This window comes from Gopherus flavomarginatus, chromosome 4 (assembly GCF_025201925.1).
Source record: "Gopherus flavomarginatus isolate rGopFla2 chromosome 4, rGopFla2.mat.asm, whole genome shotgun sequence".
NCBI classification, from domain to species: domain Eukaryota; kingdom Metazoa; phylum Chordata; order Testudines; family Testudinidae; genus Gopherus; species Gopherus flavomarginatus.
The window spans coordinates 129240-144892 of record NC_066620.1 but is presented as its reverse complement, the minus strand read 5'-3'; the positions used below and the strand labels follow the sequence as shown (position 1 = coordinate 144892).

The 15653-nt window shown below is 44.8% G+C and overlaps 1 protein-coding gene across 12 annotated transcripts in view; it reads left to right on the top strand.

Moving 5' to 3' along the window:
- The window catches only part of SLC8A1 (solute carrier family 8 member A1), a 335833-nt gene that overhangs the window by 294118 nt on the left and 26062 nt on the right, over positions 1 to 15653 (top strand). For all 12 annotated transcript variants that reach the window (XM_050951456.1, XM_050951452.1, XM_050951454.1 and 9 more), the window contains one exon: positions 2764 to 2863. In XM_050951456.1, the coding sequence (XP_050807413.1) occupies positions 2764 to 2863 (100 nt within the window). The remainder of the gene's footprint in view (positions 1 to 2763; positions 2864 to 15653) is intronic.

Genomic DNA, 15653 nt, shown 5'->3' with positions numbered 1-15653 from the left:
GCTTGAGGCCCAGATTCAGCCAAAGCATTGACACACACGCTTAAATCCATCCCTGTTCAGCAAAGACCTCCAGCACATGCTTAAGTTCCAGTGACTTCAATGGGATTCAAGCTAATGCGTAAGTGCTTTGCTGGATAGAGATGATTGGAACAGGAGGAGTTCGGAGCCCAGATTTCATATGGCAGAGGTGTAATCAGAGACAATGCTATACAGAAAAATTCATCAGGGGCAGGGTGTGTTCATGTTCTGCTGAATTTACAGCCTTTATGCTTAAAAATCGAATCCACTAATGGCCCTTTATGGCCTCCCATGGAACAGGCCGCATAACAGCAACTTGAGGCATCATCAGGAGGTTCTGGAGCAGCAAGAGTTTCTGCCCCCAACTACCAAAGGGAGCACAGGTGGCTGAATAAGGTATAGCTGGTGCTGTATAGTGTCCCCTCTCAGCAGCCAGCTGTGATGTCATGGCAACAGCAAGACCATGGACTTGTCAATAGCAATGGTGTGGGTTTATTTCTGGCATTTCACTTGGCTTGGGCAGCGAAACTAGCCTGCTCAGCGTCATTGTCAGGATCAGGTCCTCGGGTGCTATAAGTCACTGAAGCCCCACTGAAGTCAAAGGGAGTACTTGTGTGCTTCATTGCTCAGCTGGATTGGAGGGGCTGAGAGCTCAGCACTGTGCAAGCTTGAGCCCGTGATGCACTAGCACAAGCTGTTGCAATTTGGTTGCCAGCACCATAAGAATTTATTGTCATTGATCTTTCTTGAAAATATTTTCACACAAGCTGAATTTGGGGTTTAAATAACTTCCTGACGTCTCTTTCACAGACTTGTAGAGCAGCTCCCTGATCAGCATCATTTGTGTTTACCAAAATGACCACAAGTGCTGTACTTGCTATGATACATGATAGAACTTTCTGTGCATCCACTAAGTTAGTTGACTGTTGATTTGTCCAGTTGTTGCTACAGTTGCCTGTAACTTAACTGTTTAGAAAACCCAAGAGTGTTAATTGTGTCAGACTAAGTGATTGAGAAGCATCTCAAAAGTTGAAAATCAGGAAACCTAGTAGCAGTAAAATAGATGGAGATACAGTGCAGGAGAGATTTCCAGAGTACATGTGCTAATGAAAACTTGCATGAAAAAATTACAGCACAACAGCAACAATCAGTTTATCACAAGTGGCAAAATAGCCTTGATTCTCCCAGTATTCTGGGAGCAACAGCAAAGGAAATAAGGAATGCAGCTCCATCATTTTTCTGTTGGTTATAGACTATAGATACTTATTACAGAACAATGTGGCAAGCCAAATCCTTAGCTGGGCTTAAAATGCCCAAACTAAAATAAAATACTGTTTAAGAAAAGAGGCTATGGGCCTCAGTCCTACATACATGCACATGAATCCGGATGCTGTATACACTACGCACATGCTTAGCTTTGCACATGTGAGTGGTCTCATTTATCTGTGTGTGTAAAATTAAACCTGTGCATGATTGTGGCCTCAGCCTGACAATCTAATCCCCTTTTTTTAAAGTCAATAAAAAATAAACCAGCCACGCTGTTTCTGGTAAGCGGTAGAGTCTCTTCTGTGTGCGTTCAAGCACTCGCCGCTGCCATTGTGACCACTTGTGACAGTCAGAGCTGACAGCTAGAAGAGTGTGACGGAAGGCAGAAATATTAGCCCTAGAATGGTGCAGGCCCTTTTGCCTATGAACTGAAAAGAGATTATCGCAGGTTAATTAGAGACACCTGAGTCAATTAAGCACCCTTCACACACACACACACCTTTAAAAACCCTCTTCTGGTGTAAGAGTGGGAGGAGAGAGAGAGAAAAAAAAAAAAGAAAAGAAGGTTTCAGTAGGAAGAAGAAGCATGGAAGCATGACCTAGGTGAAGAGCTGGTTACCTCCCTCCAGGGAAAGCAGTGAGTTTGCATCTGTTCAGGGAAGGGCTAGTGACCAGATGTCAGCACAGTAAGTCGATACTCTGCTAGTGGCAAGGAGATGTATTTCTTCTGTGTTTTTGCTTAAGGAAACTATTCAGGCCTAGCCTGAGACCTACTGGTAAATCCTGTAAATAAACCAAAGTCCAAAACGTAAACCTTCTGGAGTGGGAGTGATTTCCTCCAGCCCCTTTCTTTGCCCCTCCCCCCCAAGGGAGAAATGCTGGCGTAAGAGGTGCCTTGCCACGCCCTATTATAGTCAAACACAGTGAAGAGTACTTGGATTAACTTCCAATGAGAATTTTCTGCCAGCCGTTTACAGCACTAGTGATGATTTTGCATTAGTGACCAAAGTTTCTGATTTAGCAAGTGTACAAATGCTGTAAAAAAGCAGGAGTGGATAACCAAAAATATACTTCATTCACTTTGAATTATTTACAGTGCTTCCAAATATACAGATCAAAATTCCTTGATCTCTTTTGTAACAAAAGAAACATTAGCAAGGTAGGAGTCCTCTCTACAGCATCTGCCATTAAACCTCTGCTGAAGAATGTGGAGAGACCACTTATTTTTAGCTCTAGTTAGAAGGTGTGCAGATTAGCAAACTTCTCTTGTATTTATATTTCAAACAGACCTTTTCAATGGAATATGGGATTTTGTGTGCATACGTATTGTCACTTTTGCTGCTGGTACTCTTGTTCTGAGCAGAATATCTTTTCCATAACTGTACAATGTAAATCCAGAAGGCTTTTCTTTTCTGCCCATGATCCCTGGTTCTGAACCAGCATTGCACTTAATTCATTTATACGTGTCTCCGTCTGCAGAATACTGTGGACAAGCTCATTAAGAAGACAAACCTAGCCCTTGTGGTTGGAACTAACAGCTGGAGAGAACAGTTTATTGAAGCTATCACAGTCAGCGCTGGTAAGTTCCTGTTTCTACATGGAATGAATTATGAGAAGCCACCTTTTTTGTCTCAGTTGTACTGCATCCGTGGCAGCAGATTACTGCTGAAGCAAAACAGACAACAAAAGTTATTCATAGTGTCTGCGTATGTATGTCAGGAGACTTGTGACACAGATACCCCTCTGATACACAATTCTTGCCTGCCTCCTGTTGCACCACAGCAGGGATAGAGGTGGTAATTTGCTGTTAGACTATAACTGCAGTAAATTATTGGCCCCCTCCAGTCCAACACTGACTCTGCTGTTCAGGCCACAAGTGGGTGCTATACAGTCCATTCAGTCCCATCCCCTGCACCCCACCCTGTTCTGGTGGGTGCACAGTGGCCTCCTATTGTTCCATGTGCAGACCTGAGTCTGGGTAGCGCACACAGAGGTGTAAGGGGTGAGGGATACTTACACCCCTTTACTCTCTTGCCTAGGGACACAGACCAAGTCACAGTCTAGCCCTACGAATGGGCTTGGGATCATGATTTGTGGGTCTGTTTCTGATCAGCTGTGGCTGACAGGATGGGGCAGTTTGATCTTGCTGGGGACTGCTATAGCTGCTCTTCCTCCCCATGTTCTCATGCACTGTGCTGGAGTCTCCTGTGTGCATCATGACAATTGCTATAGGCCACATTCCTGCAATTCCAAACATGACAAGCTAAAAGAATAGCTCCACAATCAGCTGCCCATGGAAATAAGAGGGTGATAAATCATAACACAGTGCGTTATCTTCTGTCGCTTTCGAATGCCCCTTCCAAGAGCAGTCAAGCACAAAGACAAAGTGAGTGTCAGAAACTTTCCCAGGCAAGCAATCAGAGTAAATAATGATCTCCTTCCTTGTTAGCAGTCTTCCTGATGCGTTGGACTTCGCATCTTCATGGACTGCAAGGTTGCTCTGAGAGGAACAACTTCGTTTATTTGAAGTAGACTCCCTTTGGAGACATTGCATAATGGGTTGATTAAACAAAAAAGGCATGTTTCATTTGTGAGAAGCAGATCTCACTTCTGTCTGCTCAGTGCTTAGAAGTCATTTGGTATAGCTGTTGTGTGCACATCACATGTCCCTTCTTCAGGTCTGCATAGCATAGCTTCCTTCCTCCACAAAACGGCAGAGCAGTGACACATTTGAAGGAAAACATTGTGATAGCTTCCTCCTCCTGAAATCAGGTCTACACTCCAGGCTGCTGAGCTGACGGGCTACCCAATAAGGCTACTGACAGTCAAATGTTCTGTTTACTCCCTTTTGGATTTTGTCAATTAAAGATTAGAACATGAAAGCCATATATCTCGGCACTTTCATTCACTTTTGTGCCTAAGTTGAAGATACCATGCTATGGACTTTACTCACTGCACCTGGGAGGATTTTCCTTTGCAATCTGCAACTGATGTTCCTTTTCACAAGGCTTTGGTTTTGTGGATAGCTTAGCTGTGACCCAAGATGTAGCTCTTCCCCATCCCTCTAGCAAGCCTGATGTTGATTGCCTTCCCTATGTCCCTGGAAGTTGTGTGGTTAAATCTGGCAAAGGATATGAATGATTTCCTTAAGGAATTCCTTATTTCACCTTGTGCTGTAATACCGTGACAGTTCTAACACTTTGCACTGAAAACTCTTACTTGATAAAATGGAAGATAGAAAAAGAGAGCCCAGAGAGGAAGGATGGTCCAATGGTTGGGTACTTGCTGGAGACACACAAGAATTGATTTCAATTCCCCACTGTGCCAGGGACCTCCTGTGCGACCTTGAACAAATCACTTAGGAGGCAGAGAGGTGTTCAGTTCCCCACTGAAAGTCAATGGGAGTTGGGTGCCTCAGTTTTCCCTCCACAAAGTTAGGATAAGAGCGCTTCCTACTTCCCAGGGGTGTAGAGAAAATCAATACATGCAAAAAGAATTGTGAGATGCTCAGATACTACAGTAATGAGGCCCATGGATAACTCGGTACTTTAGAAAATAATTTTGACTTAGTCATCCTTATCCAAAACCTAATTATTATTGTTGGTCTCGAACATCACATGCCACAAGAATGGCAGCTGCCCAGTGGTGCGCTGGCTGCGTAATGTGCTGCAATACAGGCTAGCTGGCTTTGGAATAGGTGACATTTTGGAACGATCTGTTCCTTCCCACATAAGGGACCAAAGGGAGTGTCTACTCCCCAGCTCGGTGAGTATCCATTGAACAGGCTTGGGAGTTTCACTGTCCACCCTCCTGATAGATTTAATGGCAGTGCTGAGAGTGGGATGGAGGTGGTAAAAGAGAGAACAAAACGCAGTCGAGCTGCAGAACTATGTCTATCTTAGGTGCCTCTATGGCCTGTGATGAGGTATACAAACCCCACACTAGAAAGGACTGGGTAAAAAGCTACTCTGGACCCAGGTGTCCATCCTCCCCTTCCCGGCTCCACCTGCAAAGCATGTGCTGGCTGGAGGAGATGTTTAAAAAGGGGAGCAGAGTAGCTCAGTGGAAGGCCGATGTGGAAGTGATCTGACCTGCCTGCTAAGCTCCTGGGAAGGGTACCCTGAGAGTTCTTGCTGCCTGAGACCTGAATCAGCCTCCAGAGATGGGACCTGGGACTTGCTGAAGGTCAGATACTTTATTTGGGTGTTTAGTTCTTTACTTTACCCTATGGGAAGAGAGGGGACTGGTAGGGAGTGATGCAGGGAGGCACCGCCTAGCACCCCAGGGTGCAGGATTTAGCTGCCTTCTGTTAGGCCCTGGATTGGAGCCCAGTGGAGGGGAGGCCCTGCTCTCTCTTACCCACCCCTAAAGAGGGACAACCACAGTAATCTCCCTTGTTGGGGAAAATACAATGCTCTGGAGCACAAGACCCAGACCGCAGGGGAAGCCCTGACTCTCTCGCTTAATCCTGAGGACTTGCCCGTTACTGGGCTCTTTAGACATACCCCGAAAGAGGTGGGCTTGAAAATGTGACTTGACCAGAGGGCTGAGTCACTGGAAGGCTAGACCACTGCAGGGCAGAATGGCAGTAAGACAGGGGAACGCCTGGGCAGAAGACAGCCTGCCACACCCCTGCCGGACTACTCTCGGCGGCACAGGTTGTGAATGTTCTCCTTCACAGGTCCTCATCACCACAGTATCTGAGAACCTCATGTCTCTAATGTATCTACTCTCATAGCACCCCTGTGCAGTTATCTCCATTGTACAGATGGGAAACTGAGGCACAGAGCGACTAAGTGATTTGCCCAAGTTCACACAGGAAGTCTGTAGCACAGCAGGCAAGTGAGCCCAGGTCTCCCAAGTCCCATGCTGGCACCTAACTGCTGGGCCATTGTTGTCACTGTGCAGAATAGTGATGAGTCAAGAGTTCAGTGTGGGGTCATGCAGTGCTGAGAGCTGACTGCCAAGGCATCATGCTCCCAAACAAAGCACAGAAAGTGCTGAGCATTGACTCTGCGGCCAGATCAAGCCTCTTGCATTCAGTCTTAGAAATTGCTGTAAAGAAAACCCTGGCTAGGTGGATCCCTGGGACTCAGCGGAGGCAGGCCAGAGAGTGAGTGAGAGGCGAGCTCTTGATGTGTCTGCTGTGGATAACTGCGATACCAGGGCAAGCAGAGTGCATCTGGGAGGCCTCAGCTGAGAAGCTGGGACCGGCAGCCTGCTGTGCTGGTAAGCTGCTGTACATTGCTGGTGGAGCTGGGACATCCAGGAGAACCAGGGGAGTGGTACGAACCCCCAGCCTGCTTTGCTAGTGTAGCTTTACCAGAGGAGACAACTTGGAAGAAATCTCAATGCTACCCATGCACTGAGTCTGCTGTGGGCAGCTGTCTCATCCAGGGGCGTGTGCCCGGGGGAGAGACGAGAGCCTTGTTTTAAAGTCTCCTTGCCATTAGAGCAACAGTACTCAGCTCCCAATTAGATTCCAGGCCCACGTGAGAGCCCTTGTTATTTGACTCCACTGTTTCTCCCCAAATACTACCTTGTATTGCTATTATAATAGAAATACAGCCCTGAGTGACAGCAGCAATGCAGAGAAGATGTGGTGCCTTCTAGTTAGTTTCTGTAAGAAGAAAGCTCCTTCAATCCAAAAATTCAAATGTGACAGGCTCAGCTGAGCTCCTGTACCCACAGCACACTCAGCCATGCGAAGCTTGATTCACAACATAGCGTATTCCGCCAATCAGCCACAACAATGTGGGGACGTTGCTAAGAAAAATCAGACCTGCCAGCGTGGCCTGAGGCAACATGGCCCTGTGGTCTAGGACACAAGCCTGGGGTGAGAGTCCTGCTTCTGGCCTGCTTGGGGAAGTTTGTGTCATCCTGGTTTCCTTTCTCACCCTCTCTCTGTTAAGTCTCTGACCCAAAGAGCTTGCAACCTCTTTCTTACTCTCTGCCTGTACAATAGGATCCCAACCAAGCTTGGGGAACTTCTGTACTGCAAAATATTATTGATCATAAAATATGTAACTGCTGGGATCAGTGAGAGTGGGAATTCCTCTTAAATCAGAGAGTGAGTTATGACAGGATACTGTCATTTGTATGGCTTTATTGCCTAGGAGCCCGGGGCTGCATTGTGCTAGGCACTGTATAGACACAGTACATAAAGGCCATCCCTGGCAGGGATCTAGCCAATTAAAAATAAGGCACCCACCCAGTTCTTGTCTGCTACATAATCCACATTCATTTATTAACACCCCTGACATTTCATACTGCCCACTCTGCTGTACATGTGTCCCCTGGCTTCATTCTGTAATGGAAATGTGCTGCTGGTTGCACACTGCTAAGTTAATACATTGTGTGTGAAATAGAAAGCTGAAGTTTATAAAGGACTACAACTTCAGTGTACACTGGACTGTGTTAGTTTTGTACATTTTCTCATTGTGTGATGTATTGGCAGAGAAGGAGAACATGGCTAGGAATAGAGTAGAAAAGATTGATCTGTTTGTTATAGGTATAAAGTTTCTGTAGCCCTGATACATTTCTTTATTTAATTTTATTGTGTAGCAGTTAGCAGATTTTTTTGGTAGTGAACACTGCTGTAGTTTGGTAATGTTACAGCCTACTGGAAATGAATTCCTGGAATAGGATCTAGAATTCTATACTCTCTCTAATGCTGATATTTGGGCATTTCATTGGTGACCCATGCTGGCTGCTCTGCTAGAGCTAGAAGGAAGTTCAGAGTAGGTCACGGCTCTTTTTGTCCTGTAACTAAAGATTCTGAGTTTAGACTGGAATTTTCAAAAGAATCTACATAACTCAGGAGCAAAAATCCCATTGATTTTTCCAAGTCATACGATCATAGAACTATAGGGCTGGATATGTCGTCTAGTGCAGTCCCCTGCACTGAGGCAGGACTAAGTCTTAGAGACCATCTCTGACACGTGTCTGTGTAACCTGCTCTTAGAAACCTCCAATGATGGAGATTCCACAACCCTCCTAGGTAATTTGTTCCGGTGCTTAACAACCTGACAGGAATTTTTTTTTTAATATCTCACGTTGCTGCAATTTAAGATCATTACTTCTTGCTCTGTCCTCAGTGGATAAAGAGAACAATTTATCACCCTCCTCTTTATAACAAACTTTTACATACTTGAAGACTACTCTCATGTCCCCCCTCAGTCTTCTCTTCTCCAGAGGAAACAAACCCAATTTTTCCTTGTAAGTCTTTCTAGACTTTTCATCATTTTTGTTTGTCTCCTCTGGACTTTCTACAGTTTGTCCACGTCTTTCCCAAAGTGAGGTGCCCAAAACTGGACACTGCCCTACTTGAGGCCTTATCTATGCTGAGTAGAGCAGAAGAATTACTTTTCATGTCTTGACAGCAGGTTTGTCTGGCTATGTAGACTCCCTCCTCAGTCCCTATGCTACCAGCACTTCTAGCTATCTTTGAGACACCACTGACTTCCTGAGGAAACTGCAATCCATTGGTGATCTTCCTGAAAACACCATCCTAGCCACTATGGATGTAGAAGTCCTCTACACCAACATTCCACACAAAGATGGACTACAAGCCATCAGGAACAGTATCCCCGATAATGTCATGGCAAACCAGGTGGCAGAACTTTGTGAATTTGTCCTCACCCATAACTATTTCAAATTTGGGGACAACATATACCTTCAAATCAGCGGCACTGCTATGGGTACCCGCATGGCCCCACAGTATGCCAACATTTTTTATGGCTGACTTAGAACAATGCTTCCTCAGCTCTCGTCCCCTAACACCCCTGCTCTACTTGCGCTACATTGATGACATCTTCATCATCTGGATCCCTGGAAAAGAACCCACTGAGGAATTCCACCATGATTTCAACGATTTCCACCCCACCATCAACCTCAGCCTGGGCCAGTCCATGCAAGAAATCCACTTCCTGGATACTACAGTGCTAATCAGGGCCGCCCGGAGGGCAAGTAGGGCAATTTGCCCTGGGCCCCACAGGGGCCCCCACGAGAATATAGTATTCTATAATATTGCACCTTTTTTTTTTTTTTTAATGGAAGGGGCCCCTGAAATTGCTTTGCCCCTGTCATAAACAGATAGCTAAGGGTTAATGTCTCTTTCACCTGAAGCACCTGACCAGAGGACCAATCAGGAAACCGGATTTTTTCAACTCTGGGTGGAAGGAAGTTTGTGTCTGAGTCTTTTGTCTGTCTGCCTGCTTTCTCTGAGCTTTGGAAAAGTAGTTTCTGCTTTCTAATCTTCTGTTTCCAAGTTGTGAGTACCAAAGAGTTTGTTTCTTTTGTATTTACATGAATATAGTGGCTGGAGTGCTTTGATTTGTATTCTTTTTGAATAAGGCTGTTTATTCATATTTCTTTTAAGCAATTGACCCTGTATTTGTCACCTTAATACAGAGAGACCATTTGTATGTATTTTTCTTTCTTTCTTATATAAAGCTTTCTTTTAAGACCTGTTGAAGTTTTCTTTACTGGGAAATTTCAGGGAAATTGAGTCTGTACTCACCAGGGAATTGGTGGGAGGAAGAAGTCAGAGGGAAGTATTTTTTTTTTGCTCCAGGACTGGAATTAGAGGGGGTGGAATCCCTCTGTTTAGATTCACGGAGGGTGCTTCTGTGTATCTCTCCAGGAGCACCTGGAGGGGGGAAGGGAAAAAGGATTATTTCCCTTTGTTGTGAGACTCAAGGGATTTGGGTCTTGGGGTCCCCAGGGAAGGTTTTTCAGGGGGACCAGAGTGCCCCAAAACACTCTAATCTTTTGGGTGGTGGCAGCAGTACCAAGTCCAAGCTGGTAACTAAGCTTGGAGGTTTTCATGCTAACCCCCATATTTTGGACGCTAAGGTCCAAATCTGGGACTAAAGTTATGACAGCCCCAGGCCCCCTGAATCCTCTGGGCTACCCTGGTGCTAATAAGCGATGGTCACATAAACACCACCCTATACTGGAAACCTACTGATCACTATACTTACCTACATGCCTCCAGCTTTGATCAGACCACACCACATGATCCATTTTCTACAGCCAAGCTCTACGATATAATCGCATTTGCTCCAACCCCTGAGACAGAGACAAACACCTACAAGATCTCTATCAAGCATTCTTACAACTACAATACCCACCTGCTGAAGTGAAGAAACAGATTGACAGAGCCAGAAGAGTACCCAGAAGTCACCTACTACAGGACAGACCCAACAGAGAAAGTAACAGAACGCCACTAGCCATCACCTTCAGCCCCCAACTAAAACCTCTCCAGCGCATCATTAAGAATCTACAATCTATCCTGAAGGATGATCCATCACTCTCACAGATCTTGGGAGAAAGGCCAGTCCTTGCCTACAGACAGCCCCCCAATCTGAAGCAAATATTCACCAGCAACCACAGACGACACAACAAAAGCACTAATCCAGGAACCTATCCTTGCAACAAAGCCTGTTGCCAACTCTGTCCACATACCTATTCAGGGGGACACCATCATAGGACCTAATCACATCAGCCACACTATCAGAGGCTCATTCACACCAATGTGATATATGCCACCATGTGCCAGCAATGTCCCTCTGCCATATACATTGGCCAAACCGGATAGTCTCTACGTAAAAGAATAAATGGACACAAATCAAACGTCAAGAATTATAACATTCAAAAACCAGTCGGAGAACACTTCAATCTCCCTGTCACTTGATTAAAGACCTAAAAGTCGCAATATTACAACAAAAAAACTTCAAAAACAGACTCCAAAGAGAGAGTGCTGAATTGGAATTAATTTGCAAAATGGACATCATTAAATTAGGCTTGAATAAAAACTGGGAGTAGATGGGTCATTACTCAGAGTAAAACTATTTCCCCATGTTTATTCTCTCCCCCGCCCCCGTTCCTCACACCTTCTTGTCAACTGCTGCAAATGGACCATTTTGATTACCACTACAAAAAGTTTTTTTCTCTCCTGCTGATAATAGCTCACCTTAACTGATCACTCTCGTTAGTGTGTGTATGGTAACACCCATTGTTTCGTGTTCTGTGTGTATGTATATAAAATATCTTCCTACTCTATTTTCCACTGCATGCATCCGATGAAGTGGGCTATAGCCCACGAAAGCTTATGCTCAAATAAATTTGTTAGTCTCTAAGGTGCCACAAGTACTCCTCTTCTTTTTGTGGATGCAGACTAACACGGCTGCTACTCTGAAACTTCTCGTGTCCTGTTTACAACACACCTGCTAATACATTCCAGAATGATGGTCCCTTTTTTCTTTTTTTTGGGGGGTGGGCAACAGTATTACATTGTTGCCTCATATTTAGTTTGTAATCCACTATAACCCCCAGATCCTTTTCTTCAATACTCCTTCCTGGGCAGTCTTGTCCCATTTCATATTGGTGCAATATGCATTTGGAGTACTTTGCATTTGTCCTTATTGAATTTCATCCTATTTATTTCAGGCCATTTCTTCAGTTTGTCCAGATCATCTTGAATTCTAACCCTGTCCTTCAGAGCACTTGCAGCCACCCCAGTTTGTAGGTGCTTTTGAAAATCCCACTAATAGCATTCCCCTATTTCAGAATGATAATTACATGTCATAACAAGTGAAGCCCACAACTGGTATTTAACTTGCCCTTAATCTGAATGTTGAATACACATGATTTAAAGTCTGATAAAGTTTCATATTTATTCTTTTAAAACATATATCTGTACAGATTGCCATCCCCGCAAAAAAAAAATCTATATCTATATACATAGATATAGATATCCCACCCTACTTACTGCTGAGTTCAAAATCTAATGTCCTTCAGTTGTTTTAAGTAATTTCCTTCCATTCTGAGCAAAGCTGTCGATCTTACATTTTATTATAAATTCTAACAGAAAAACAAATAATGAACAGATATTTTTCCCTGTCCTTCAAGTAAGTGGCACTTCAAACATATTTATTAACAGCTCTGATTGTAAGGAATGTTATGGTCAAAGTGTCTTATAAATGCTGGCTCAATATCAATAACAACTACATAACACTGAAGTGACAGATTCATATCTCTAGCCCTTCTTATGGGGGATTCCCTTTCTTTAGTCATTACATAACTCAGGTATCATGCTTATAGATAGAAAGTTCCCCAACATCTTAAATGGAGTACTTGATAGGTCCAAATCCAAACTGTCTGAGTTCACTTTCATGTGTGATTCTTGTAGAAGAGAAAGTTTTTTTTGTCTTTCATTGTATCTGGAGACAAAACTTGCAGGACATGATTTCACTTTTAAAACTCTATCCTCACAAAAACTATTGGTTTTTTATTATGTATTTTACAGTAGCTCTGAGAAGCCCAAACCAAGATCAGGGCCCAGTTGTGCTGCACAAACACAGTAAAAGTCAGCCCCTGCACCAGAGTTTACAGACCAAAGAACCTAATCCAAAATCAATTATTTATCGCATCCCATATTATAGCAAAGGCAACCACAGCTGTGCAGTTATCATTGCAGTGATAGACATAGTTCGGGGGGGGGGTGTAGAAAGAGAGAGACCCACTTTCTATTATATATTTGAATATACACCCATCATTCACTCAGAAAAGCTGATTGATAGAGATGATGGATGATAATCCTAATGGAGATTTAATACTTTCTTAATAATCAGAAATCAGGCATTTGGGATCAGATTGTAGACTACCTAGATCTGAAAAGCGCCCTGAAATATCACTTCCTGCATGTGAAGATGCAAAAGGCTATAGTTCCTGGGCAATACATACAGATTTCCCCTCCCTCCCTCCCTCCCTGTGCCCTTCCCCACAGCCCCACCACCACAACACCCCACACAGATGCCCCCCGCCCAGTGCCCTGAAACACACAGATCTCCCCCACTGCCCAGCACCCCCCAACAGGTCCCCACTGTTTAGCATTCCAAAACACACAAATCTCCCCTCTGCCCAGCGCCCCACGCACATCTCCCAGACACTCACCATCACACCCTGCCCCCTTCCCTGGCCGCACTCACCAGCCCTGCTGGGAGGTGTCTGGCTCCTTGGGTGAGAGTGGCAAGGGGAGTCTCCAGACTCTCCACGTGCTGCACACTCCACAATTGTGAGCTCCATGGCTCCCATTGGCTGGGAAAAGCGCCAATGGGAGCTGCCGGAGCTGCGGAGCGTGGCTTGCAGGTGCCGGCAGCACGCAGAAACCCCTCCCTCCCAGCCAGAGGGACCTACCAGGGGGCGAGGTGAGTCCCAGCAGTGCTTACTTGGAGTGGGTCCTAGGAAGCATCCGGAAGGCAGGTCCCTCTGGCTCCCAGGGTCACGGGTCAGGTGGGGTTAGGTCGAGGGCAGGGGCGGGGGCTCTCTGCCCACTGCTGGCTCCTGCAAGCCCCGCTCCTGTACCACGCGGCAGAGACCTCCTCGTCGCCTCTGTGCCTGGGACTGCAGTGCAGGCTCCTGCCGGCGGGTGGGCGCTGGGAGCTGCCCCAGAAAGAAGTAGTGAGTGGCACCAGCAGCAACTTGCGGTCCTACCAGACGGTCCCGATATTGGGAAGAAGTGTGTCCCAACCGATGTAAGGTCAGGCCACAGGTCAAGTCCCCTAAAATCGGGACTGTCCCAATAATATCAGGACATCTGGTCACCCTAAGGAAGGGGCTTATTCCTGTTAGCATACATGTTGTGAGGGGGAGGAGATTTGGTTGTCTGTCCCCACACAGACCCCCTACACATAGATGGGTGAGAGTCCCCCTTAAAATCTTGCACTGGCTTCTGCAATTGGGTGGGGAGCAGACATTGAGCATCTTTAACTGTGTTGTCAGGTCTTGTGATTTTGTTTATCATGATTCTGGTAATATTTGACGAGTTTCTTAAAGCCCCAGCCCTTGGAGTCCTGTGATCACAAGGAGAATCTCAGCTTTCATTTTTAAAAAAAAAGTAATATTCTAGCTCTCTTGATTGCAGAGAAAAACTTGAACCCGTGACCTGAGCACACCAAGACCCAGAAGGAAAATAATAACAATCCCAACAGCATTTTTATTTAATTAACTAATTAATTATATTAAATCTCATGATTTTGGGGGAGCTTGTTTTGTGGTTGTTTTTTCTTTATTTCTTTACACTTGGGGTTGGCAGTACTGCAGCTGTACTCCAGATGTACAGTTAGGAGGGGCACAATGCTTGGAAATAACTTGTTTAGAATATGTAGGCCAGCTCTCTATAGCAGTGTGCTTATTAGATTCAGGAAAGTTAACACATGAATCATGGAGTTTTAAGGCCAAAAGGGACAATTGTGATCACCTGGTCTGGCTTTCTGTATAACAAAAACCATAGACAGCGTCCCCCAGCCAGTCACTCCCGCATACCTTGCAGTTGAGCTACAACACGGGTGACTAAAGAGCAAAATGTTACAATTTTATTATTTATTTTTATTTTTAGGGTTGGGAAATTTCTCTTGCAGCAAAGATGCCTCGTATTCTTTTGGCCTAACATCCCAGAGTGGGTGCATATGGCTTTCTAAGCAAACTAGCAACCTCTATCCTCGCTCTTCTAGAGAGAGGTTCATTATTAACCCTCAGAAAAATGATAGACAGATCCAGACCAATATTTTGACAGCCGCACTCAGATTCATTTTTAAAAATCTGTTTCATCATCTCCCTAAAGATTTTAGCTTTGCGACTGCTCCACTGCCTCACATCTGTAGATACTTAAAAATGCCTGTTGCAAAATTATACTACTAGAAGAGATGTTTCTAGCCAGCCCAGTCTTTGTGGGATCAGCTAAGAACTGCACAGGATTCAGACTTAAATAAATACCCCACCTCCACCCTCCGTATATAGCAGAGTTTGTTTTGAGTTTCCTTTGTTGTCTACCAAGGTAATAAAATCAAGCTTCCTATTTTTGATTACTACCATATTAAGCATTGTGTTTTAAGGTGCATGTTGAATGACGCATGGCTCTGTCACACCTGAAACTTGGGGATGCTGTTTGCCACAGTTTGGTCCTGCTTGTTTGTGACTTTCCTGTGTGTTGCTCTCCCTCTCCGTGTCTTCTGTCCACCACTCAAAGTTGCTGATTGATAGCTGCTGTGGTGTTTCGGTGCAAAATTGCAAGATCTTGAAGTGTTGAGTGAGACACAGATTCCATGGCTTGATTTGTGAAAAACATTTAGACCCACAAAGTTTGGAGGACTTAGAAGCCAGGTAAAATGAACCCAGGATTACTGGGAGCCACTTCTGGTAATTCTTTTGTTATGTTGTTGTGTCACCATTTGAATGCCGTTTTAGTTGGTGCTCACGAATAAATACATAACGCACAGCAACATTGTTTTACACTCCTTGCAGGAGTGTTTATACATTTTACTTTTAAATTAACACAAAACATGTGCCACCATTGCATAAAGAGA